Source organism: Amphibalanus amphitrite, unplaced genomic scaffold (assembly GCF_019059575.1).
Source record: "Amphibalanus amphitrite isolate SeventyFive unplaced genomic scaffold, NRLGWU_Aamphi_draft 000730F_arrow, whole genome shotgun sequence".
Lineage (NCBI taxonomy): Eukaryota > Metazoa > Arthropoda > Thecostraca > Balanomorpha > Balanidae > Amphibalanus > Amphibalanus amphitrite.
Window position 1 is genome coordinate 14,325 of NW_024882224.1, and position 20,465 is coordinate 34,789.

Consider the following 20,465-nt stretch of genomic DNA (forward strand, 5'->3'; position numbering starts at 1 on the left):
AAAGGAAGAGTGAACAGCTTATAAAACTGGATTCAATAAACAAACTATATCTACACCATCGTAATGGTGTATAAGCGTCAATTACTGCCACAAAACAATCACGCTGCACATTAACCTCACCACCAACAATTTTAGAAGCCATTGCATGGCATTACTTATAACTTACCAAAATCCACTTTGGACTCATAACCGACCAAGCCCCTACCAGATCCTGTCAATGCACTTGAACACATATCGCTCCACAGTTCACAGCCACCACAACTAACACACAACAACTACGGAACAATCAGAAGAAGCACTGATGGCGACACAGAACAAAGCTCGCAACACCCATGGAACACCCAGACTGAGCACTTAGCACAAAGAGCTGTCCACCACCGCCTCGATCCACCACCGACCCCCTGCTCTGGACCCCTCCTCCAGGCAATCTCCAGCCGTGTCATCACTCATCTCTCACTCCCCTCCTCTCCCTCTGCCTTCCTCTCCTTCCCATCGTAACCCGGGGACCGGCTCTTGGCCCCGATCACCCCGCGGGCCGGGCCTGTGCCGCCCCAGTGCGCTCCTGGCACTGTCCTGACCCGCCGCCGGCCCCGTCGTCCAGTGCGGCGGCCGGCCGGTCGGCAGCGCGGTTAACAGCGCCTATAATCCAGTTGTGAGCCGGGTTACCGACCACTCACGGGGTAGCGCCGCGACAAAATCCGATAACCGTTCGCCGCCGACACGGTTAGCACCGGCTGAGAAACGGCCGACCGGCGCTGTGCCCGGTTATCGCCTTCACGCCCAGTGGACAGACGAGTTTTGGCAGCGTCTTGGCCGGAGCGGCTGGGAAGAGGGCAGTGCCGGCCAGAAATACTCTCGGACAATGGGGATAGAGGAATAAAAGCTTACCGAAATCTAGTCACTACGTTACAAGATTGAATCTCGAACCTGAGTTTCAATGCCAGTCAAATTACAATGAACAGAGACTGGTTTATTTCTGGTCCATGGCCATTGTTTGTTGCGTAAGATTCCTTTCGGGCATGGCTGAGCTAGTGAGCCTGATCTTGGAATTTTTCGATACACCAGAGGTCACATAGATAGGGTCATTGAGTGCGCACTAATCGTGTCGAGACTTCCGATCCATTCGGTATCAAACCGCTTATAGCCGTGTCATGGTGCCCAATTCTTGGGCGGTATTTTTCTGGACCCCAAACGGCTCATCATCGCCACGTGAGCCAGTGATTTCAACACCTGTCTCTCTGCCCTTCCTCCTGGCAGCCACCCATCAGACAGGCCTGGTCCGGTCAGGTCAGGTCTGGCAGTGTGACCGGACCGTCACCCAGACCGTATCGAGCGCGTGTGTTTATTGCCGGCCCTGGAGCAATAACGGCGTACCGGGCATCCCGCCTCCATCGACCGGCTGTGAGCGCGGTCTAATGAGGCAGCGGTCCTCGACGTACGCCACGGCGCGCACCGTTCCCTCGGCCGCCGCGCCGGGGAGACCCGGATGGGGGAGAGGTCTGCACGGGAATGTCACACTGGAGACACTGAGATGGGGCGTCACCAAGAAAGAGAATGTCACAGGGGAGGCAATGACTACCCCGCCTAAGGTAACTAGGCGGACAATGTCACACAGGAGACACCATGGGAGAAGGCGATAATACGGCAGAGTACAGAATGCCACACGGGAGACACTACGTACGAGGGTGGTCGAATGGGAGATGCACTGCACTGAGAGGGGCACAGGGAGACATCGAGCTTACGGTCGCTGTGGGAACAAAGGACTGCCCCAGACAGTTGTAAGTGTGAGACACAGCACAAGGCTGCAGTCACACTGAGTGAAATCTCACCATTACGGACGCGTAGAACGGCCATGTCGGGAAACATCAGGGACCACACCTGACCCTACAAAGGCGAAAGGCACCGAGACACAGTCTGGGAGACAGACATTCGTCCATAGTTCCCCTGCACCGCCCAGCAATTTCGAAGCTGCTGAGCGACTGGGCCTGGATAAGACCCGCAAGCCTCTCACCACAAAGAAAACCAATTCCCACCACAAGCGAGCCAACCCACTTGTATGCCACGGCACTACTCGAATAACGCTAATCAAAGAAAGGGACCCGCATCATGTAATGTTACCGACTGACCACGAGACAACTCTTTCCAGCGTAACGCAACAAACCACCTGATTCTTCTACTTCCCACCACACCAAACCCCCATAACAACGTTTAACTACTTGACCACTGCTGCCAACATCCAGGACCACGTGTGCACCGTACCACATCCAAGATCTGCTGGAGCGTGAGGCCGAACTTGACGACAATGGGGTGCGACTCGTTGGCCACCGGACGCTCCAAGGTGTTGTAGTCCTTCATCACCTTATCCAGGATCTGTCGCTCGTTCTTCCCCTGAATCGACCCTGCGATAAAGGAGACGCGGATAAGTATTGTCTCGTTCTGACAGCTCTGGGGCACATCTATTCAACGCTGGGTTTAATTCATAAACACATAAGCGATGACCCCATCCGAAAACAATGACGGTCGCTATAGTTTTCTCTGACTTCACGACATAATAAATGGCTCGGCCAGTGCAGGTGATCGATATCCCGAACCGACTGACTCTTTGTTTGTTTTGTTGGGTTAGGCCCTTTCGGTCAATTGTGACCATTTCAGAGCCGGGAGGATGATAGGATATAGGGGGAGACATTGGTCTGGGCAGGCACCCTAGTGAGTCGCCGGGGCTGAGCCCGTCCAGAGGACAGGCCACCCAGCCCCAAGGCACTCACTGCACCCGGCTACGGGGTGCGCTCCCTCAGGAGCAGCGGTGCCGCTCCAAGGGAGCAGCCCGCATGAGATAAAGTTGCCTGTCCAGCCCGGAGGGGGGTTGCGGCGTGGAGGAGAAGGATTTCAGTATCCTGAGGATAGAAGCACGGAACGGTGTCTGACTCTGCAGTGTGCCGAGGGTTACCGATGTCACCGTACGTCTCTGAAGGGAGCAATGGTCACAGAGAGAGAGCTATAGTTCCCTGGAGATTTCCCGTTCCAACACTCTCACTGATTGATCACTCAGTGAGTTCCCTAGTAACCTTGGGCAATAGCCTGGACCTTGCGCAACATTGCATAATGCAATGAGATTGAGTGTTTCCTATTATTTCGTAGATAAATTATAAGCCACGCCAAGCACATCGTTTTCCCTCGTCTGATTCTCCGTTTTCGGATCATATGCAAGCACCACACCCCACACAGCCCACGCGCCACTTTTTCCACCTCACGAAGTACCCTCAGCACCCTCAGACGAGCGAACAAGTGGTAAGACATCTCGCTCGAGACACCTCTCGTGTCCGCCGGCGCCTCTCGAACGAGTCCACACCGCTCCACTCGTATCGCCCTCCGGAAAACACATCTCGCCGTCTGCGTCCCCGTTCCCGGCCAGCGTGGCACAGCCCGGCGCCGGCGGCGGTCGCGCGGGCCCGGACGAATGTCCTATCCATCCATCCGGTCCGGAGCAGACGCCTGCTCCGGCGAGCCGCGCAGACGCCTGCTCCGGCGAGCCGCGCTCCTAGAGCCGTCTGTCGACCGGACTCGAGCCGCTCATGCATAAACAATCTGCCGGCCCGGAGGCGGGCGGGCGGTGGGGTGCCGGGCGCGCCTCAGCCTCGGCTATCGCGTCCGTCACTAATTGAATGTGGTCCCGCGGGAGATGTGGTCCGTCCGCGGCCGCGGCGACAGACCGCATAGCGCTGGACATACGGCGGGAGCGGAGAGAACAGATTGACGGACGGTCCTGCCCGGCCGGCACCGGGGAGCTCACGTTGAGGGGGATAGGAGGTCGAAACAAACAGAAATACGGCGAAAATATGCAGAACAGCTTGAACAACGTGAAGCGTGAATGCGTTATGCGTTAGTCACTGGACAGGAGAGATTCGAGAAAAATTTGACGAATTTATATATGAAATATATGCTATAAAATAACGTAGTGGAAATATCTATTTTTCCATCATCCCCAAAAGTTATTTTACTTCTCATGACAGTATCCTATCGTTTTGAAAGTAACCATCTTAGTGTTGCGATTTCAGGTTTGCTATTACAGCTCTAAGATAAATTGAAGTAGGTTGCAAACATCGTAATAAGTGTCGCAATCATAACGCCTATTAGAGGTTCCGCTGATATGTAGATATGTAGCTATACCTACCCTTTGTATGAAATTGAGACTGGTGTGAAACAGGTTCTGGAGATACATGTGTCTCCCTGCACCTTAATTGGCATTAATGCCATAGTCGTATACAAATAAACATTTGATCCCCTACCTGGGATCCTTTCTACACATGAAAAGTATTACTGATGAGCGAAAGAAATTGCATGGTCGGGCGTATCAGCTGAACCGGATGTGAAGTCCGGTGGGCCGACTCGACCCGGCAGACCGGACAGCCAAACCGAGATAGATGGATGTGCCGACGAATAAATTGTGGCCACGCTTGAAACGAATGAGCTGAATGGATGGATGAAACGGGCGACCGGAATTTAATGATGACTTGACGATATTGAGCGGACATCGTGTGGGCATTGCAAGGGTCTGTGTTATAAACAACTGCGAACGAATATGTATCCGTGGTGGTGCAATGAAACACTACCGTAAACACGCTAATATTGATACATGGATATAATTTGCCCAGTGGATGCTTACCTACATGTAGTTATGCAAACATCAGAATGCGTAAGCGAATATAGCAAGAATAAGTACAAACAATATGGCCAAACACGCAGTTAGAGCAACAGAAACTCGTTAGGATAATGTTTCTTGCATGGGTGCCCGGAAATAATAGCTCATAACGCTTGTAGTACATAATGAACGAAAGCGCAACAACAAAGGATAAATGGATGCGTGTGGGAATGGAGAGCAAACGATGCCGACACACAAGAGAAGAACATTTACCGAGCAGAGGAAAGACTCATGGAAATGATGTAGTATTCATGGTAGATATCCAAAAAGGCAGAAATTAATCGCAGGGCGATGGAGCTTTTTACAGATGCTGACGTATTGGATAATATTCTGAGAGTTAGATGGGTGAGATAAAATTATCGTAAGCATTGAACGTCAGTTCTTACGAAATCTATGCTGAAAAGGAGCACATAGGATGGATGACTAGTAACTACCAAGAATAAAAGCCTACACATTTAAACAATGTTACGACATCGATAATGTTTTGGGCATGTGGATTGTGGAATAACCAGAGAATTCCCTGCGTACGCGCAGGGCAATATAAGGCAAAATTCAATGTTCATCCATGCATACACGTTAGAGGTGACAGAATAATATTAGTTGAGCTACTCGTATTTTGTAAGATATCCTTCATGAACCGCGTCAAAAGTACTTTGCCTCTGCTCTAATGCATCATAATACAGCTATAGCATCCCCTAAGATTCTTCGATGAGAAGGTTTACATCAAAGAAACTATCGGATACTTTAGAAATGACGATACCATTACCACATTACCATGAAGAGGGGCACACATCAAGGTAGGATATACGCCACAAATTCATTAATATCTACCCTAACTACTGTGCAAATATACTGCATCGCTTAGTTGTTAATGGCCATAATATTTTAGTCTCGTTTTTTAAAAAGTGGCCCTGCGGTGTGCGCAAATCATCCCTGTCATAATAGGTGATCTGGCCCGTCAGGAACCACTTATCTCTGGATGAAGGACCCGCCTGTTGAAACGCAGACACTCTCCGAGGAGCATCAAATCGCCGATGACGTATGTGCTTCGCTGCCGGACGGTGCTCAAGGAGCGAACGTGTTCAGTAGTCGGCCACTGACAAATGAATCGGACCAACCGAAAGAGCCCGGCTAAATGATGAACCGCCTTTCAACGGTGCGATATATTGGAAGAAGCAATCAGAGACCAGCTTTGTCGAGAGTTCAATGATCTCCCTTGCTTTACCTTTTGTCAGTATCCTGCCCCACACTTGCATTGTGGAGGCGCATGTGCAATGAAATAGGCAAATAAGCATGCATGGTGAAACACAATCCAGTTCACTTACCGCTACAAAACAAATACAATAGTTTGTAACATGCCATTTTCAAAGGCTGTACCTGACACCTGTCCTTCGCGGCAAAAAAAATCCACACATAGTGTCAATATTTTCTACGGTACGAATCATCCTCAAACCCTGCGGCTATGGGTCCATGAATAATCCTGCTGCCATGAAATTTGCATGTAGCCGTGCATGAAAATTCAGCAGCCCTCAGCAGCTGGAGTGGAGACCGGAGTGGTGGACCTTACAGTCGGCCGGCATGCACGCTCTCCGCGTGTGTACTCTCAGAGAAACGCGGTCGTTGTTCGTCGCTACGAGAGGATCACGATTGCGTGGAGTCTTAAATATTCATCTTTTTTCAGTGAGGTGGGAAGGAGGAAAAGAGCTCCGCTATGCACTTCCTGATGCATCATTCAGAACTACCTCGCATTAGGTAATGTATTACAAATGAAAAGGTGAATACGTTTTGATAATACATTTTTGAATAGTCGGCAGGCCTCTTATGCATCAATATCAGTCGGTTACAACTGCACTCGAAGTCGCCAAATCTGTAGCACGCCATGCTTTATCATATATTGGTATCTGCTCTCACAATGGGCGTAGCAAAAGATAACTATCTCCAATTTTCGACTCAGCAGCGCCAAACATAGACTCGAGAACCAAATCAGTAATTGACCTCGCATAATTGCAACGTAAAGAAGATTGGCAGGTGCAATTGTTGAATAAAACGTGATAGAGTTACATTATGCCTCAGACAAAGAATCACCACAAGGCGTCGCGATGCTAAGGCACCCTAACATCGACACCGAACACGCGCCATCCGCAATCTCCGGTGAAAACGTCTGCGTAATTTGCCGCCGAAATGAAATTCAGGACGGGGAACAGATGGCGGCAATCTGCCGTCCCCGGGGCCCGGCTGACGCGCTCTATTCATGGTCCTTTCAGCGGCCCGGGACACCGACCCGAGGCCGCCACTCGTGACCCGACTACAGACGAGCTGAATTCCTGTGAACTGCTCTGACTGACGCTCAACTAGTTGGCAGAAAACCGCCGCTAAACGGCTGAACTGGGTCATAAAGAGACGTGACAAGCATTTAGGACGACGACTAATAGACGAGTCGCACTACAAACGATTTGCGCAATCAACTAACGGGTGGATGTGTGCCGTGTGGAGTGACGCGAGCCACAAATTAGGGCTTGTTTCCTGTGGGACGGCATCACAGTTACTTGTAGTTGAAACACACAAGTATTGGAGTGTTTTATGTGATATACCACCATTAAATGTCTACATTGATTTCATAAGCATAGCTGCTCACACGAGATACCTATCAACTGCACTCTTAAGGCTGAAACTATTGGCTTAGACCATAACCTATATTACTTATTATAGGTCAATGGCTGAAACAGACTCTTTCCGCGTTCAGGAAATCACATGCGAGAGTCTATTTAAATACATTATAATTCTTCTCGCATCAATCGCTCGCGGAAGGTGCGTGCGATTGATGCGAGCGTGCTTCCATGTATTTGAATAGGCTCTCACATGCGATTTCCTGACTGCGAAAAGAGTCTGTTTCAGCCATTAGACAGTTTCAGTCTTTACCATACTCCGTAAGATACTTCCGGTACCTAATATTCATGGTCGCGTCCGAAAAACCTCTACATTTCCTTTGACAATCAAGAATGCACCAAAATAACCAAGTTATCGATCATATCTAATCGCTCCCACATTCGAATGTCAGGACATTCCTGAAATATTGAGAGAAGGAAAGGCCTGTCACATCTTATTACCTGTCGGAATATCTGTAACGTAAAGCACGTCTCCTGCAGCATGAGCACTGATCACGAAACACCCGTGTGAGAAAGGTCCAACCGTGATGATGAGAGCGCCGGGGCGGTACGAACCGTCGCGGAGTCGCCGGCCGCCGCGCCGCCGAGCTGCACTGGCAGGGTAGACTGTGCCGCAGTGCCCCGGTGTCGTGCGGGACAGTGGGCTTACAGTCGTGCTCGCAAGCTAGCGTGGCGGGACTGTGTGTGGCGTCTTGAATGTGGAATGTGGACTGTGGACTTGTGGAGTGTGGACTGTGGGTGGATGCCAGTGTGTCTCTGTGTCTGTGTCTGTGTCTGTGTGTGTCTGTCTCTGTGTGTGTCTTGGTGTCTCTGTGTGTCTGTGTGTCTGTATGTCTGTGTATCTCTGTCTGTGTATCTCTGTCAGTGTGTGTCCGTGTGTCTGTGTCTGTGTGTCTGTGACTGTGGGTTGTGATGTCAGTGTGGCTGTGTGTCTATATGTCTACATATGTATCTCTGTCCGTGTGTCTCTGTGAGTCTGTCTGTGTATCTCTGTCCGTGCGTCTCTGTGTGTCTGTGTGTCTGTGCAGGTCCCTGTGTGTCTGTATGTCTATGTATCTCCGTCCGTGTGTCTCTCTGTGTCTGTGTCTGTGCAGGCCTCTTTGTGAGTCTGTCTGTGTATCTCTGTCCGTGTGTCTCTGTGTGTCTGTGTGTCTGTGCAGGTCCCTGTGTGAGCGTGCCGGCCGGTCGGCCGTCACTATCGACCTGTGCCGCCGGCGCGGCGGCGAGCTCGCCCGGTAGGCGGACGGACCGGCTCGCCGCCGCGCTGTGCAGGCTCGCAGCTCGAGCCACCGCCGGCCCTGGCAGAGCGCGGGCCGCCGCGCCGTGGGCTACCCCCTGCTGATTGCAGCTCACAGACGCGCCAACAACAATAGGGAAATCAGACCGGCTACAGCCAGCCAGAGCGTGCCCAGCGCACACACAGGCCATAGTTTACCTAGGTAGTTACCGCAGGCGTGAAAAGTTGCAAACGCTATCCATCAGTTTCAGGAGCCTTCGAAAATCAAAAGGATTATTTTGTGAAGGTAAGGGACATTGCGATGACTTTTGGTTTGACCATGTATTGGTATTTGAGAAAAGAGAGATTACGCTTCTTGTTATAATGGAGTTTTGGAGATTTTCGGTTCTTTCACTCGTACCTTTGTATTGCCATCATTTACTAACATACGTACTGCCATCAATCGGATCGGCCTACTGCACTGCCATCCATCGGACCGCCTTACACTTGCACTCTGCCGTTGAAATAACACTTTTCCTAGCGCATGTTACTGCGAGCAGTCAGCAAGCCAGCGATGATCGTGAGTCTGTTAAAATCACTAATAAAGGCGATATTCCAAATAGCAAATTTTCAGCCTATGCAGCGAAGCAAGCCATATAATACTCGTATGAGCGGATTGCAATCCACCTTATAGGCCTACCAGAATTGATCTTTGATAATTACACGCTTTAGTAGAATGAATTGAAGCAGTTGTGGGTCAGGGCAGTGATGCATTGCCAAATTAGTGCCTGCCATTCGAAAATGAATTCATTAGCTATAACTTTGAAACCAGTATAACGCCTTTTGGGGCGACTAACGGAGCGAGCGATAGGGTGGGCCTTGCACGTGCGAAATTGCGAGGGGGTACCTCCAACTGACTTGTGCACGGCACCCTACTAACTGGTCTCTAGCGATGTGCCAAATTTGGGCACAATCGGCCCAGCCGTTCTCGAGATCTGGAAGCGGCACCCTGCACGTGCGCACGTGCAAAATGGGTCCCAACTGACTTGTGCACGGCACCCTACTAACCGGTCCCTAACCGTGTACCAAATTTGAGCGCAATCGGTCCAGCCGTTCTCGAGATCTGGAAACGACCCCTGCACGTGCGCACGTGCAGCAGCACCCCAACTCTGGCACATGTATATGCAGTGCCTAGTGGGTGCCTACCTACATGCCAACTTTCAGCGCAATCGGCCAAGTAGTTACCGAGATATTGCAACAATTACAAAAGTGACACCTCTTCGTTTTGCACGTGGCACGTGCATAAGGGGTCACCCACATGCTTCGGGAATAGTCCAATACTTGGTAGAAGGAATGAAGCTACCCTACAAAAATTACCGCGTGTAAATCGGTCAAGTGGTTGCTGAGATATAAGCCTCGCAAAAGCGTGACCACGGCCGGCCGGCCGGCCGGCCGGCCGCTCATACTCAGAAATTTCCGTTAATCTAAGGAAAGACTACGCTCGCTTCGCTCGCTCCGTAACAATTTCATTGCGAATATGCTGCTACTGCTTTTGATGAGCGCAGTGTAATCGCGCTTTGTGACTTCCCGCTAGCCGGTGTCCAAGGACTTATTTATCACTCTAGCCACGCCTATTTCAACCGAATTTGAATACTTCGTGTATGGCCAAGATCCTAGAGAGCGCACAAAGGCAAAATTTAACAAAACAGAAGACTTTAACCCGGTTTACATAGCATATTTGACGAGGCTCTAGCTCGTTAATTTGGCGATAATTTCGATGCAGTGGTCTACAAATATTTAGAGGGGATCATTTTGTAAATTGTTAAGCACCATTGGCATCTTTTGCAACATCAGGGACGGAGATATAAGCTTGCAACCAACCCTATGTAAACCGAGTTAATGTCAAGATGATCTAACAACATAAAACATGTGTTCAAATCCTGATTATTTAAAGCGTTGTCGATTCATATCCATCGATATTCGATATGATCTACAGACTACACAGATGACTAGGCAATGCAAATGATTGGCACGGTTCTGTAATCAAGTAACATCAGAAATCCTGTAGACCCATCATACAATGCCAAGCCAGAATAACTATACGAGTACGACACAGTCCTGCATTGGTCCACTTTTTGTAAAGATGCAATATATCAAAACGAATTAATGCTATACCTAAAAAAAAAAAAAAACACGCAGGCAGCACACACATTAACACAGTTTCCACTTTCATGTGATTTCGGAAACTTCCGTAAAACGCTCTGCCGATCCTTGTCCTCATTCCAAGGCGGTCTACATTCGATGCTGCTCCATAACTGCTTTCCCCGTTTCAAATTCACCCGGGCCTTTCCAGCTGGGGTGAGTGTCATGCCCCGATTGACGGTCTCCTACCCCGTCTGCCGGCCGCTGTCAGGGACAGGGCGGAGACAGACCCAGCCACCGACCAGAGCCGCCTTTTTATGAAGCGCCGGCCGAACGGAAAGGGGCCAATGCGCTACGACCGCGACTCCAGCGGGCGGTGACGGCACGGCGGGTGCCTTTTTCGCCGCATAGGCGGCGGAACGGGGAGGGCACCGGAGCACCGTGCCCCCCTTTAATTTTGGTATTTTAACATTAGCCCTATGGGCGTTGCATGGAAAGAATGGGACCAAAAGTCGGTAGTGCCGCCCCCCCCCCCCTTAGTTGAACGTGTTCCGCCGCTACTGTTTTTCGGCGGCAGAGACTTGGTGACGCGCACCGACAGTGGTGCTAGACGCACACCAATGGTGGTGATGGAAAATGCGGTCGATATGTCAAAAAGATGAGCAAATGAGACCAGCCGGAACTGCTCAAAATAACTTGCACTGGCGGGTATATCAGCGCAAGTGTATGCTCAATTCTCACTTCTCACATAAAATGTTTCAAAGTCGATTACTTATTGGCGTTTATAGGTGCTCGATCTTTATCGTTTCCAGATCTCAGGAGCATATAAAATATTTCCAAAAATGTGTGGAAATAGCTTTGCAAGTATATTTTAGTAAAAAAAAGCAATTAATTATAAAACGCTACTTCCATCAATTTGGTTATTTCAGGAAAATCAATTAAGAATGTTGGCCATCCTAATAAGTAATAAGCGCTAGGAAACAATTAACGACAAATATATTCCTATTTTGACAGCATTCCATTTTAGTTCAAATCGTCCACAGTGTCAATAAACTGCGATTCGGGAACCTGTTGCATCGTTCCACCGAAAATCGAGGCACTCTTTATTGGTTGTAAATCTGACGCTCCCAGCATCAACGCTCAACAAACCGGTGTAACAATAAAATCGAATTTGCTCGCGACCTATGTACAGTGTGTGCCAGACGTCACCAATGAAATCATGTTTCATTTCAATGGTGACGCCATCTGATCAGATTTGATTTCAACAGACGGCTGCCGCCTGTTGGGAAATGACGCAGGGTGATCAACGCGGCGAAACATTGTTATAACATATGTAAGTGCTCGTGCTATGCTCTATTGCAAATGGATCATGCTAATATGCTACGATCAAAAATAATATTGTAAGAAACGACATGCAGTCTTTCTAAGAACCGACAAAATTATAAATTGACAGTATAATAATAATGATCCGTACCTACCAACTTGCCAAGAAATTGCAAATACTGCTTCCTTCTCCCAATGAAACTGATGATCCAAGCCCCAAGGACCTTTCCCAAATGCATCACTCGACTTCTTTGTGACTTTTGTTCATGTTCACGCCTCACCACTTTGTAGCATTTCAGTCAACATTACTAGAACAACGTTTCACCGAGAAAACGCTACACACTTCTCCAGAGTGTTTAGATGAAGCAGAGTTTCTTCTTGCTATGATTCCTGATTCTCTCATTTCTATTTAGCAGTAACCAGATTCAGTGTCTTTGAAATGGACCATGCCTTAAAAGCATTTCATCATTTTTATCGTTGTTTCGATAACGGAGGAATGAAGATTATACTTCAGTACTGATCACTTGTTGATTGTGGAGCATAAAACCCATTTTCATGTACTTCTTGTCCCCTGCATGGCACTTTGAATAATAAAAATAGTTCAAGCCGCCTTTTGTCCAAGTCATTTATACTTCATAGAGAAAGAAGAATAAAGCATTTACTCAAAGTTGCGAGACTGTTTTTTTCGACAGTCACTTCAACGGACGGCATTTATCTCGGGCAATTTATTCTTGTCAGTCGGATTTATTCCTGAAATGTCGCGCAAATATTGTGCTGAATTTCCTGCACAAAGCTGACACGAATGGAATTGAAAAACGTCCTTCATCGGTAGCTCCCATCTACACACAGCCTGAGATACAGCTTAAGATTCACTTCAGACTGGCCAAGGAATGGCTCTGAAATGACAGGAAAATGGGAACAGCGCTATTCCACATTTTGTCTTAAAAATTGATTTTCACCAATGCCAGAAACAATGGATTCAATATATACCACTGATTTGAATAAAAACTCAGGTGAAGCACTTTGATTTCTACGCCATGCTCTACAAAACAAGCCCAAGTTGCCTATAGTTATCGTAATGATATGGAGGATTTCCTCGCATCAACACGCTAATCAAAGCAAAATTATTTATTCATACAACGAGCACATCTCATAATGTCATCTCACCTTACATACAAAGCTATAAGGAATGGCCGGGAGGAGAGAGGCCACCGCGCCGCGAGATTGACGGTCGCTCGAGTAGAACCAATTGGCACAGTCAGTCGCGCACCTGTAGCCGTGCTGGACCATGCCAGAGCCCATTCATGCTTCGGGCGAGCGAGGCACGCCACACTTGACCTTTCCCAGATAATGTATCTAATAAATCCGCCCAGAACTTCTGTATTGACTGATTGCCGACCGTGGAGCGGCGGCCGGCCGGCTGGCCTGTTGCGCCCGCACTGAGAACTGTGTCTGTCAGCGTCCCCACTGAAAGATCCCGGTGTAGCTGGCTGATAAGGCCCACAGACGATATTTGGCCATGCTCTGCGTCTAGCAGACCCTGCTTCAGCCGCTGACATATCTGATCCAGAGTCGAGCGCTGTGACCACTGACCAAACACATATCATGTCAGACTGGAGCTACACTTGACAAGTGTCGGTCATCATATATTTTTCAAACTCAAAATATTTTAACCCTAGAACGCCTAGGGGGGGGGGGGGGGGGTTGTATCACCCCCCCCCCTGAGGTTTTTTCGAAGTGCACGCTAAACGGCTTGTCGTAGCGGGCTGAAATTTTCAATACCCTCTGGGGCAACCTTTGCGCATCTTTTGCCGAAAAAAAATTGATCGGGTCATGTCAGGTCACGGAGTTATGACGTCATAAGAGGTACAGCCTCCGGCCGACAGTTACCAAACGTGTGCGCCGAATCCCTAGGTTTTCTGCCGGTGATACCCACATTGTTTGATGGATCATGATGAAACTTCCCATGCATGTTGGGGCAAGCATTGGCTATCATGTGGTGCAAGAAAATTGACCGGGTCAGGTCAGGTCACGGAGTTATGACGTCACAAGAGGAACAGCGTCCGGTACTATTTTTGAAAAGCGCCCGAACCACTATTTTGCTAATTCTTGTCACCTCAATGGGAATATGCAGCAATATTAGCTTCTATAGGGAGCAAATGAACCTCCCAAATCCAAAAATACAATCAGATTTCAAAAATTTAAATTTTGATTTTTCGAATTTCTGCCGCCGACTGTGACCTTGCCGACTTCCGGCGCTTCCAACGCGCCATTTTTAGAGCTAGGGAAACGAAATACATACCAAACGATAGAGAATTGATCAAGGAACACGATAGTGAAGGTTTCAAGTCGATATCTCCCACCGTTTTGCCGCAATCGCCGCCGAAAGTTGAAAAAAGTCTATTTTTCCGAAAATTTGACCTTTGACCGGTCAAAAGTGGGTCAAATGTTGACCTAGGACCAAAAAATATACCACCAATCGCGAGATCTCGTTGAGAGCAATCCGTTGGTTTTTTCCTCTAAGCTCTACGACCTTCCGTTTCGAAACGCCAGGGGGGGTCGTAACAACCCCCCCCCTGGTCGTTCGTGTTATGAGAAATGGCCTGGTCGTGCGAGGGTTAAAATTTGAATTCAAACAAAACAAAAAGACGCTAATACTTTTATCAATGATACGCAAACATTTCTTACGCCCAGATGGATAAGCTCAGATAGAAAACAAATTTAGCTCAGGTAGAAAGCAGGCTGACAGTCGCCTTCCATTAGCTCCGAGCTACCTGCCGCCTCCGTCACTCTCCGCGCCTTCCCATCTCACATGACACGTGGCGCCGACTCGGCAATATTCCCAGAGACTGGACAGCGAGTGCATCAGCGACTGTCCGTGACCGCTGCTATGGCAACGAGCACCGGCCGCAGCAACAGTCGAGCGCCTGATTTAGCGACTCATCGGACACCGACAGGCCAGAGCTCTTTCAGGTGTCCCGTTAGACCGGCTAGGTCAGATGTTACTGCGGGCAGCAGCTCACAGACGGACATCCAGTCCGAACGGTATACCGACGCGGTAAATGGCATGGTGTCAACTGATGCTTCACCGAGGCCGGTGGAGGAGAGTGGGTAGGATGTAGGAGAGAAATGGGAGAGAGAGAGAGAGAGAGAGAGAGAGAGAGAGAGAGAGGGGGGAGGAGAGAGAGAAAAGAGTGAGATAGGGGGAGAAGAGAGTGAAGGAAGCAGAGGGAGAGAGGGGAGAGAGAGAAAAGAGTGAGATAGGGGGAGAAGAGAGTGAAGGAAGCAGAGGGAGAGAGGGGAGAGAGAGAACAGGTAAAAGTAAATAAGAGAACAGGCTGACTGTGGCTATTGGGATATGTTCATCAAAGTTTGGGACAAGCTAACTACACAAAAAAAAAATCATAAGGTCACAAGATTCAGTAAGACGTCATCTCACATAATCCCACATTGGTTGGATATTGGAACGAACGGGCCGACAGCTGTGTTGAGAAGTGCACTCAGCTCACCATTTAGATGTCACCCAAGGCTTGTGACTCGTCATATTGGCACTGACATGACGTCTTCGCTAATTTTCGATAGATGCCAAACATCAAAGCTACTCGCATTGTAAAAGCCTGGTGCAGTTTGTCCGAGGATTCCATATTTCTATAGTGTGTCTTTGTGCATATGTTGATTTGCTGAATTTCAAACAATCAGAGAACTAGAATTAAGAATAACGAATGAATATGGTCACTAGCGTTTCCTGATGGCAGTTTGGTTGACACTTGGGTTCATGGGAGCTGTGATGGAACTTGAAAGTTTTTGTCAGGACAGGTTATAGGGACTATCCCACCTTCTAAAATGTTGTTAAAACCAGTTAAATTGTGCCCGACTTTATAGATTGGATGACCAGGAACACGGTTCTGGCATTTATTTTTCATTAAACATCTTAGGCTTCCCATATTCCAAACACAAACTTTCAAATATGTGACGTCACAGCCCAAAATTACCTCCTTTCCCAGGCCACATTACTGTCATAAAGCTGATTCTTTTTACTCTGTATAGGCACCACAACAAAGTTCAGACCAAGTTTTAAGCGATTTTTCAACGAACAAACCCATTTAAATCAGAATGACTAAACGAGGTGACGTCACACTAACGGTCGCTCCATGTTGAAGATAGGGCCTTGCACAAGGCCCATTTTCAAATGAAGGGAACGAATTTCTTCAACACCAAGAGGCCGCGGGGGTTGCAACCTAGATAGATAGTGGTTTCTGAACCTCGCCGCAAACTTGGCTATCTCAACTCAAACCCAATGTTAAAGGTGGGATAGTCCCTTTAAAGGAGCCAAATCTGTCTATTTGTACGACTATTATTCTTCCCTAAAATCACCGTAGATCAAATACTTCGAAGTTCGAACCTTTAAAGTGCATAATGCATATGCTTTTTTACTTCATTTCGTCTTATGCTATGTAGTTTTTACTCCGTCATGTCCCTCCTGATACCTAGATCGGGCCTGCACGCACACTGTTCATAAATTCTTCGAAACTTGCTCTTCACTTTATCACCCACACCCAGCATCCATCCGTGTCGGTGCCAGATCATATTCTATGTACCATGCACTGCAACAACGTATCGGTTAAGCAGTCTGAATTCAACGCAATTTGTCAAACATTAACAAAACATGCATAGCTAAAGCCGTAAATATTGCGACTGCTTGCACGACATATTCATTTTGGATGACATCAAAGGCTGCCTCACAATAATGTCAGTTCAATTATATGGATAAATTATTAGTTTGCAATATAAAACATATTTCAAACATGTTTAATAGCCGTTTTCACGACGGCCATCTGGTACACATTTGGTGCACATCTGGTACAGATTAGGTGCAGATTTGGTCAAATCAGGTTCAGTGTGTCTCTTAGCAGCTATCAGCTAGGGTTGCACTAATTGCTTATATGCCTGCTTTGTCATATTATCAGAGAGCATCATTGATTAAAACACTGAAATAAATTCATAAAATGAGGATATTTGTTGTAAAAGAAATTAGGTGCAGATTTGGTCAAATCAGGTGCATTCGCCGGATAGCCCGTCGTGGAAACGGCTAATATCTCTTTACCAATGAAATACATGTGATACAATACAAATATCTGCATAAAGTGTTACACCATTACGTAATGCATTGAGCTCCACCCTATTGCAAGTTGCAACCCTTTTATGGTCACTGGCATTCTATCGGGAACGTTCGCGCCATGCACCTTCCACTGTTTACCTTCCAATCGAATTTTAGCCACATTCAATCACAATTGTTGCTGTGTGTGGCGTTAAAGTGTGTTTGGTGCAGGGTGTACTGTGGCGCAGAAAGAGTTTCACCGGCAGCCCGATACCGGCTCTCACTAGCCTCTCACCAGCAGCCGCCTGTTACCAGTTCTCACTAGCGGCCTGTCACCACCTGTCACAAGCAGCTATTGTTGCCTGTTACCGGCTGCACTTCCCCGCCTCACTGGGAGCTGTCACCAACCTTCCCCATCTGTCTCTCACCGACATTCCCCATCGGTCTCTCACCACCTCCCAGTGGCCTCTCATCGCCTCCCAGTGGCCTTTCATCGTCTCTCACCAGCAGTGTATTACAGCTTCCCATCAGACCCCACCACCGTCTCTTACGCTTCTCAACAAGCATCACTGGCAGCCCCTTAGCGCCCCTAACCAGGAGCCCTCTCATCGCCTCCCCAGGAGCTTTTCACCGCCTGACAGTGGCCTCTCACCGCCTCTCACCAGCAACGAGTCACTGTCGCTCACACCTCTCAACACCGAACACAGGCAGCCATTTAGGACTCCTCGCCAGAGGCCCCTTCGCGCTTCCCCAGAGGATCCCTCACACCTTCCGAATAGCCCCTCATCGTCGACCAAGCACACTCTCACCACCCTCACCAACGGTGTCTCACCGTTTCTCACCATCTCCCCAGCAGCCTCTCTCCCCGTCCCCGCGGGTCTCTCACCGCCGCTCACCTGGTGGCAGTGTGGCCATCAGAGCGATCCAGAGCAGGCTGGCGCGACAGCCGGCCGAGGAGGCGGTCATGGTGGCACGGCACCACCTCAATATCGGCTCTGGTCAGCGCATTCCGAGCGAGCTCGGCCCGTGACGGCGGACGGCGGCGGCGGCGCGACTGGCGGCGGTCGTCGCTGCCGACGGCGGGCCACCTCGCGCGCGCAGCCACTCAATAACCGGTGAGACGGCGGCCAGGTATCCGTCGGCGCGCCGCCGCCGCCGCTGCTGCCCTCGGCACGCCCGGACCTGTTGCCCGCCGTCCGTCCGTGTGGATACAGCGGCGAATCAGCGCACCGATTGGGACTGGCCAAAGCCAGCTTCTGGCTGACACGCCGTGTGCAGCGGGCTAATACTTACATATTACGTGGGTTACCACAGATACGATGCGTCGGTGCTGCCGAAGCAACCGCCACTGTAAGCAACGGTTAGGTACGCGTGCTCGCCTGATTCGGGTACAAGCAAGATAAATCATTTCAACAATCCACATGGTGTGAGCAGCGATTCAGTCGGTGTGGCGCACTTTTGTAAGTCACATATTTTCTCCGCGAACGTGATTGTGTCGCGCCGACGGACTCTCTGAGCCTCGGGTGTCCGGGCGATGCAATATGCATGCGTGGCTCTGGCGGGCGCGCACGGGCACAACAACGACATCCGGCCGGCATTAGCCCGTAAATCATCGCCGACAACAAGCCACGGCCAGTCGTGCTGCAGGTCGATGTTGTGGCCGGAGCGTGACTCTGTAACAGCCCGAGGCTTCTGATACAATACCCCAATAGCTATTAGCTGTATAGGCACACTGCTCTTCGCACAGATGAGAAGTTTTTGTTATTGTTAAGTTAGTGATATTGGATGCGTTTTCTTACAATTATGTTACAATTATATAATACCTTATATACGTTTATTATACGCTTCTAGCCACCTTAAGAGCTCTGTCTTATTTTGGTCCATGCCTTTCATCACATTTTCTCGTCATCTTTTCAAAATGACCTCTCAAGGTCAAATTGTATGTATTTCATTCGATGCGCCTCGACGAGGGGAACACGATACTGGCTAAAGACACGTCGTCCGTTTTTCATGCGTTTTTCAGTCAAAAGTTATTGCCGAAAAACATTTTTCGTAAAGACAGATATTTTTTTCGTTTTGCCATCTGGAGGCTAAACCGTTGGTCTTGCATAGGTCAAATCTGAGAAAAGGAGAAAAGTTATTGAATGCGCTTTCTCGCGGCGCAGTAGCTATATCGGTTCCCGAGTTACGCACCGGTTCGTAGAAAAATGTTGAAAGTGAAACAAACAAAACTTGACCTTTAATGACCTCTGATGACTTGACCATTGACCTTACCTTCAAATGACCGGATAATTTCTTTAATACTTTTGATGCTCTTTCGAATGCCGCTAACCGCATGTCGCTATAGGTGGCCCAGGAGCCGAGATAGACGGGGGGGGGAGTGAAAATGCCCCTCCACCAGCACGACATGTAAAACTCAGACAACCTGGTGCGGGTTAAATTTCTAGGTACCTGCATCACTAGGGGCTAGAAGTCGATGATTTAGCAAGAGTTCACAACTGCGTGGTAAAATGGACCACCATCTGCGAAGGACGATCGCAGATGAGCTAAGACGTCGCAGAGGTCTTACCCCCAAAATTTTGTTAACAACATGAAATATTTTTTTTATAAATTTAGTCCGAACCTTTTGATGGGAAGGATTCACAAGGACAGAGCCACCGCTAAGCGAAGCTTGTTGCGATGACCCTGCCCTCTACCCTCCGATCGCGCTAAGTGAGGTGCGCGGACGGTTCGACACTGCTGTCGGACAGCAAGGCTAACGCGATTGGCGTATACCAAGGCGGCGCCCTGAGTTGTCTCATGTACATGCTGTACTCAAACGATCTGTGTCTGTGTGTTCCCGATGACGTCACGGTAGTCCAGTATGCTGATGACACCCAGCTGATGGTTACTGGCAAGAAGAGCGACTTGAATCTGTTGACCGCGCGTATGGAGGATGCACTGGGTCGAATGTATCAGTGGTTCTGCCACAATGGAATGAGACTTAATGCTGCGAAAACACAGATGCTTGTGATCGGTACCCCAGCGATGCTTCGCAATTTGCCGCCTGTCACGCTGACTTTCTGCTCTACCACCATTACAGAGTCAGAAACTGTTAAAAATCTAGGAGTGACGATCGACCGTCACCTCAGCTTTGTGTCCCATGTAGACGGTGTGGCGCGGAAATGTACCGGGATGCTGACAGCGCTACTGCACGCTCGTCACGTTATACCGCGGTCAGCACTGAAGCCGATAGTTGAAGCCCTGGTTGTATCTGTGCTGCGGTACTGTCTGTCGGTGTACGGCTCGTGTGGTGAGGTGCAGTTAGGACGGCTGCAAAAA

At 48.9% G+C, this 20,465-nt stretch overlaps 1 protein-coding gene across 1 annotated transcript in view; it reads right to left on the minus strand.

Moving 5' to 3' along the window:
* Nucleotides 1-18,191, minus strand: part of LOC122365315 (neuronal acetylcholine receptor subunit alpha-7-like) — a gene marked incomplete at its 3' end in the record, with an annotated part of 31,764 nt that extends 13,573 nt beyond the window's left edge. The window contains exons 1-2 of the mRNA XM_043336440.1: nucleotides 18,041-18,191; nucleotides 2,260-2,399 (exon numbers count right to left, since the gene is read on the minus strand). Coding sequence (XP_043192375.1) covers nucleotides 2,260-2,399; nucleotides 18,041-18,110 — 210 coding nt within the window. The remainder of the gene's footprint in view (nucleotides 1-2,259; nucleotides 2,400-18,040) is intronic.
* Between the last annotated feature and the right edge of the window lie 2,274 nt (nucleotides 18,192-20,465).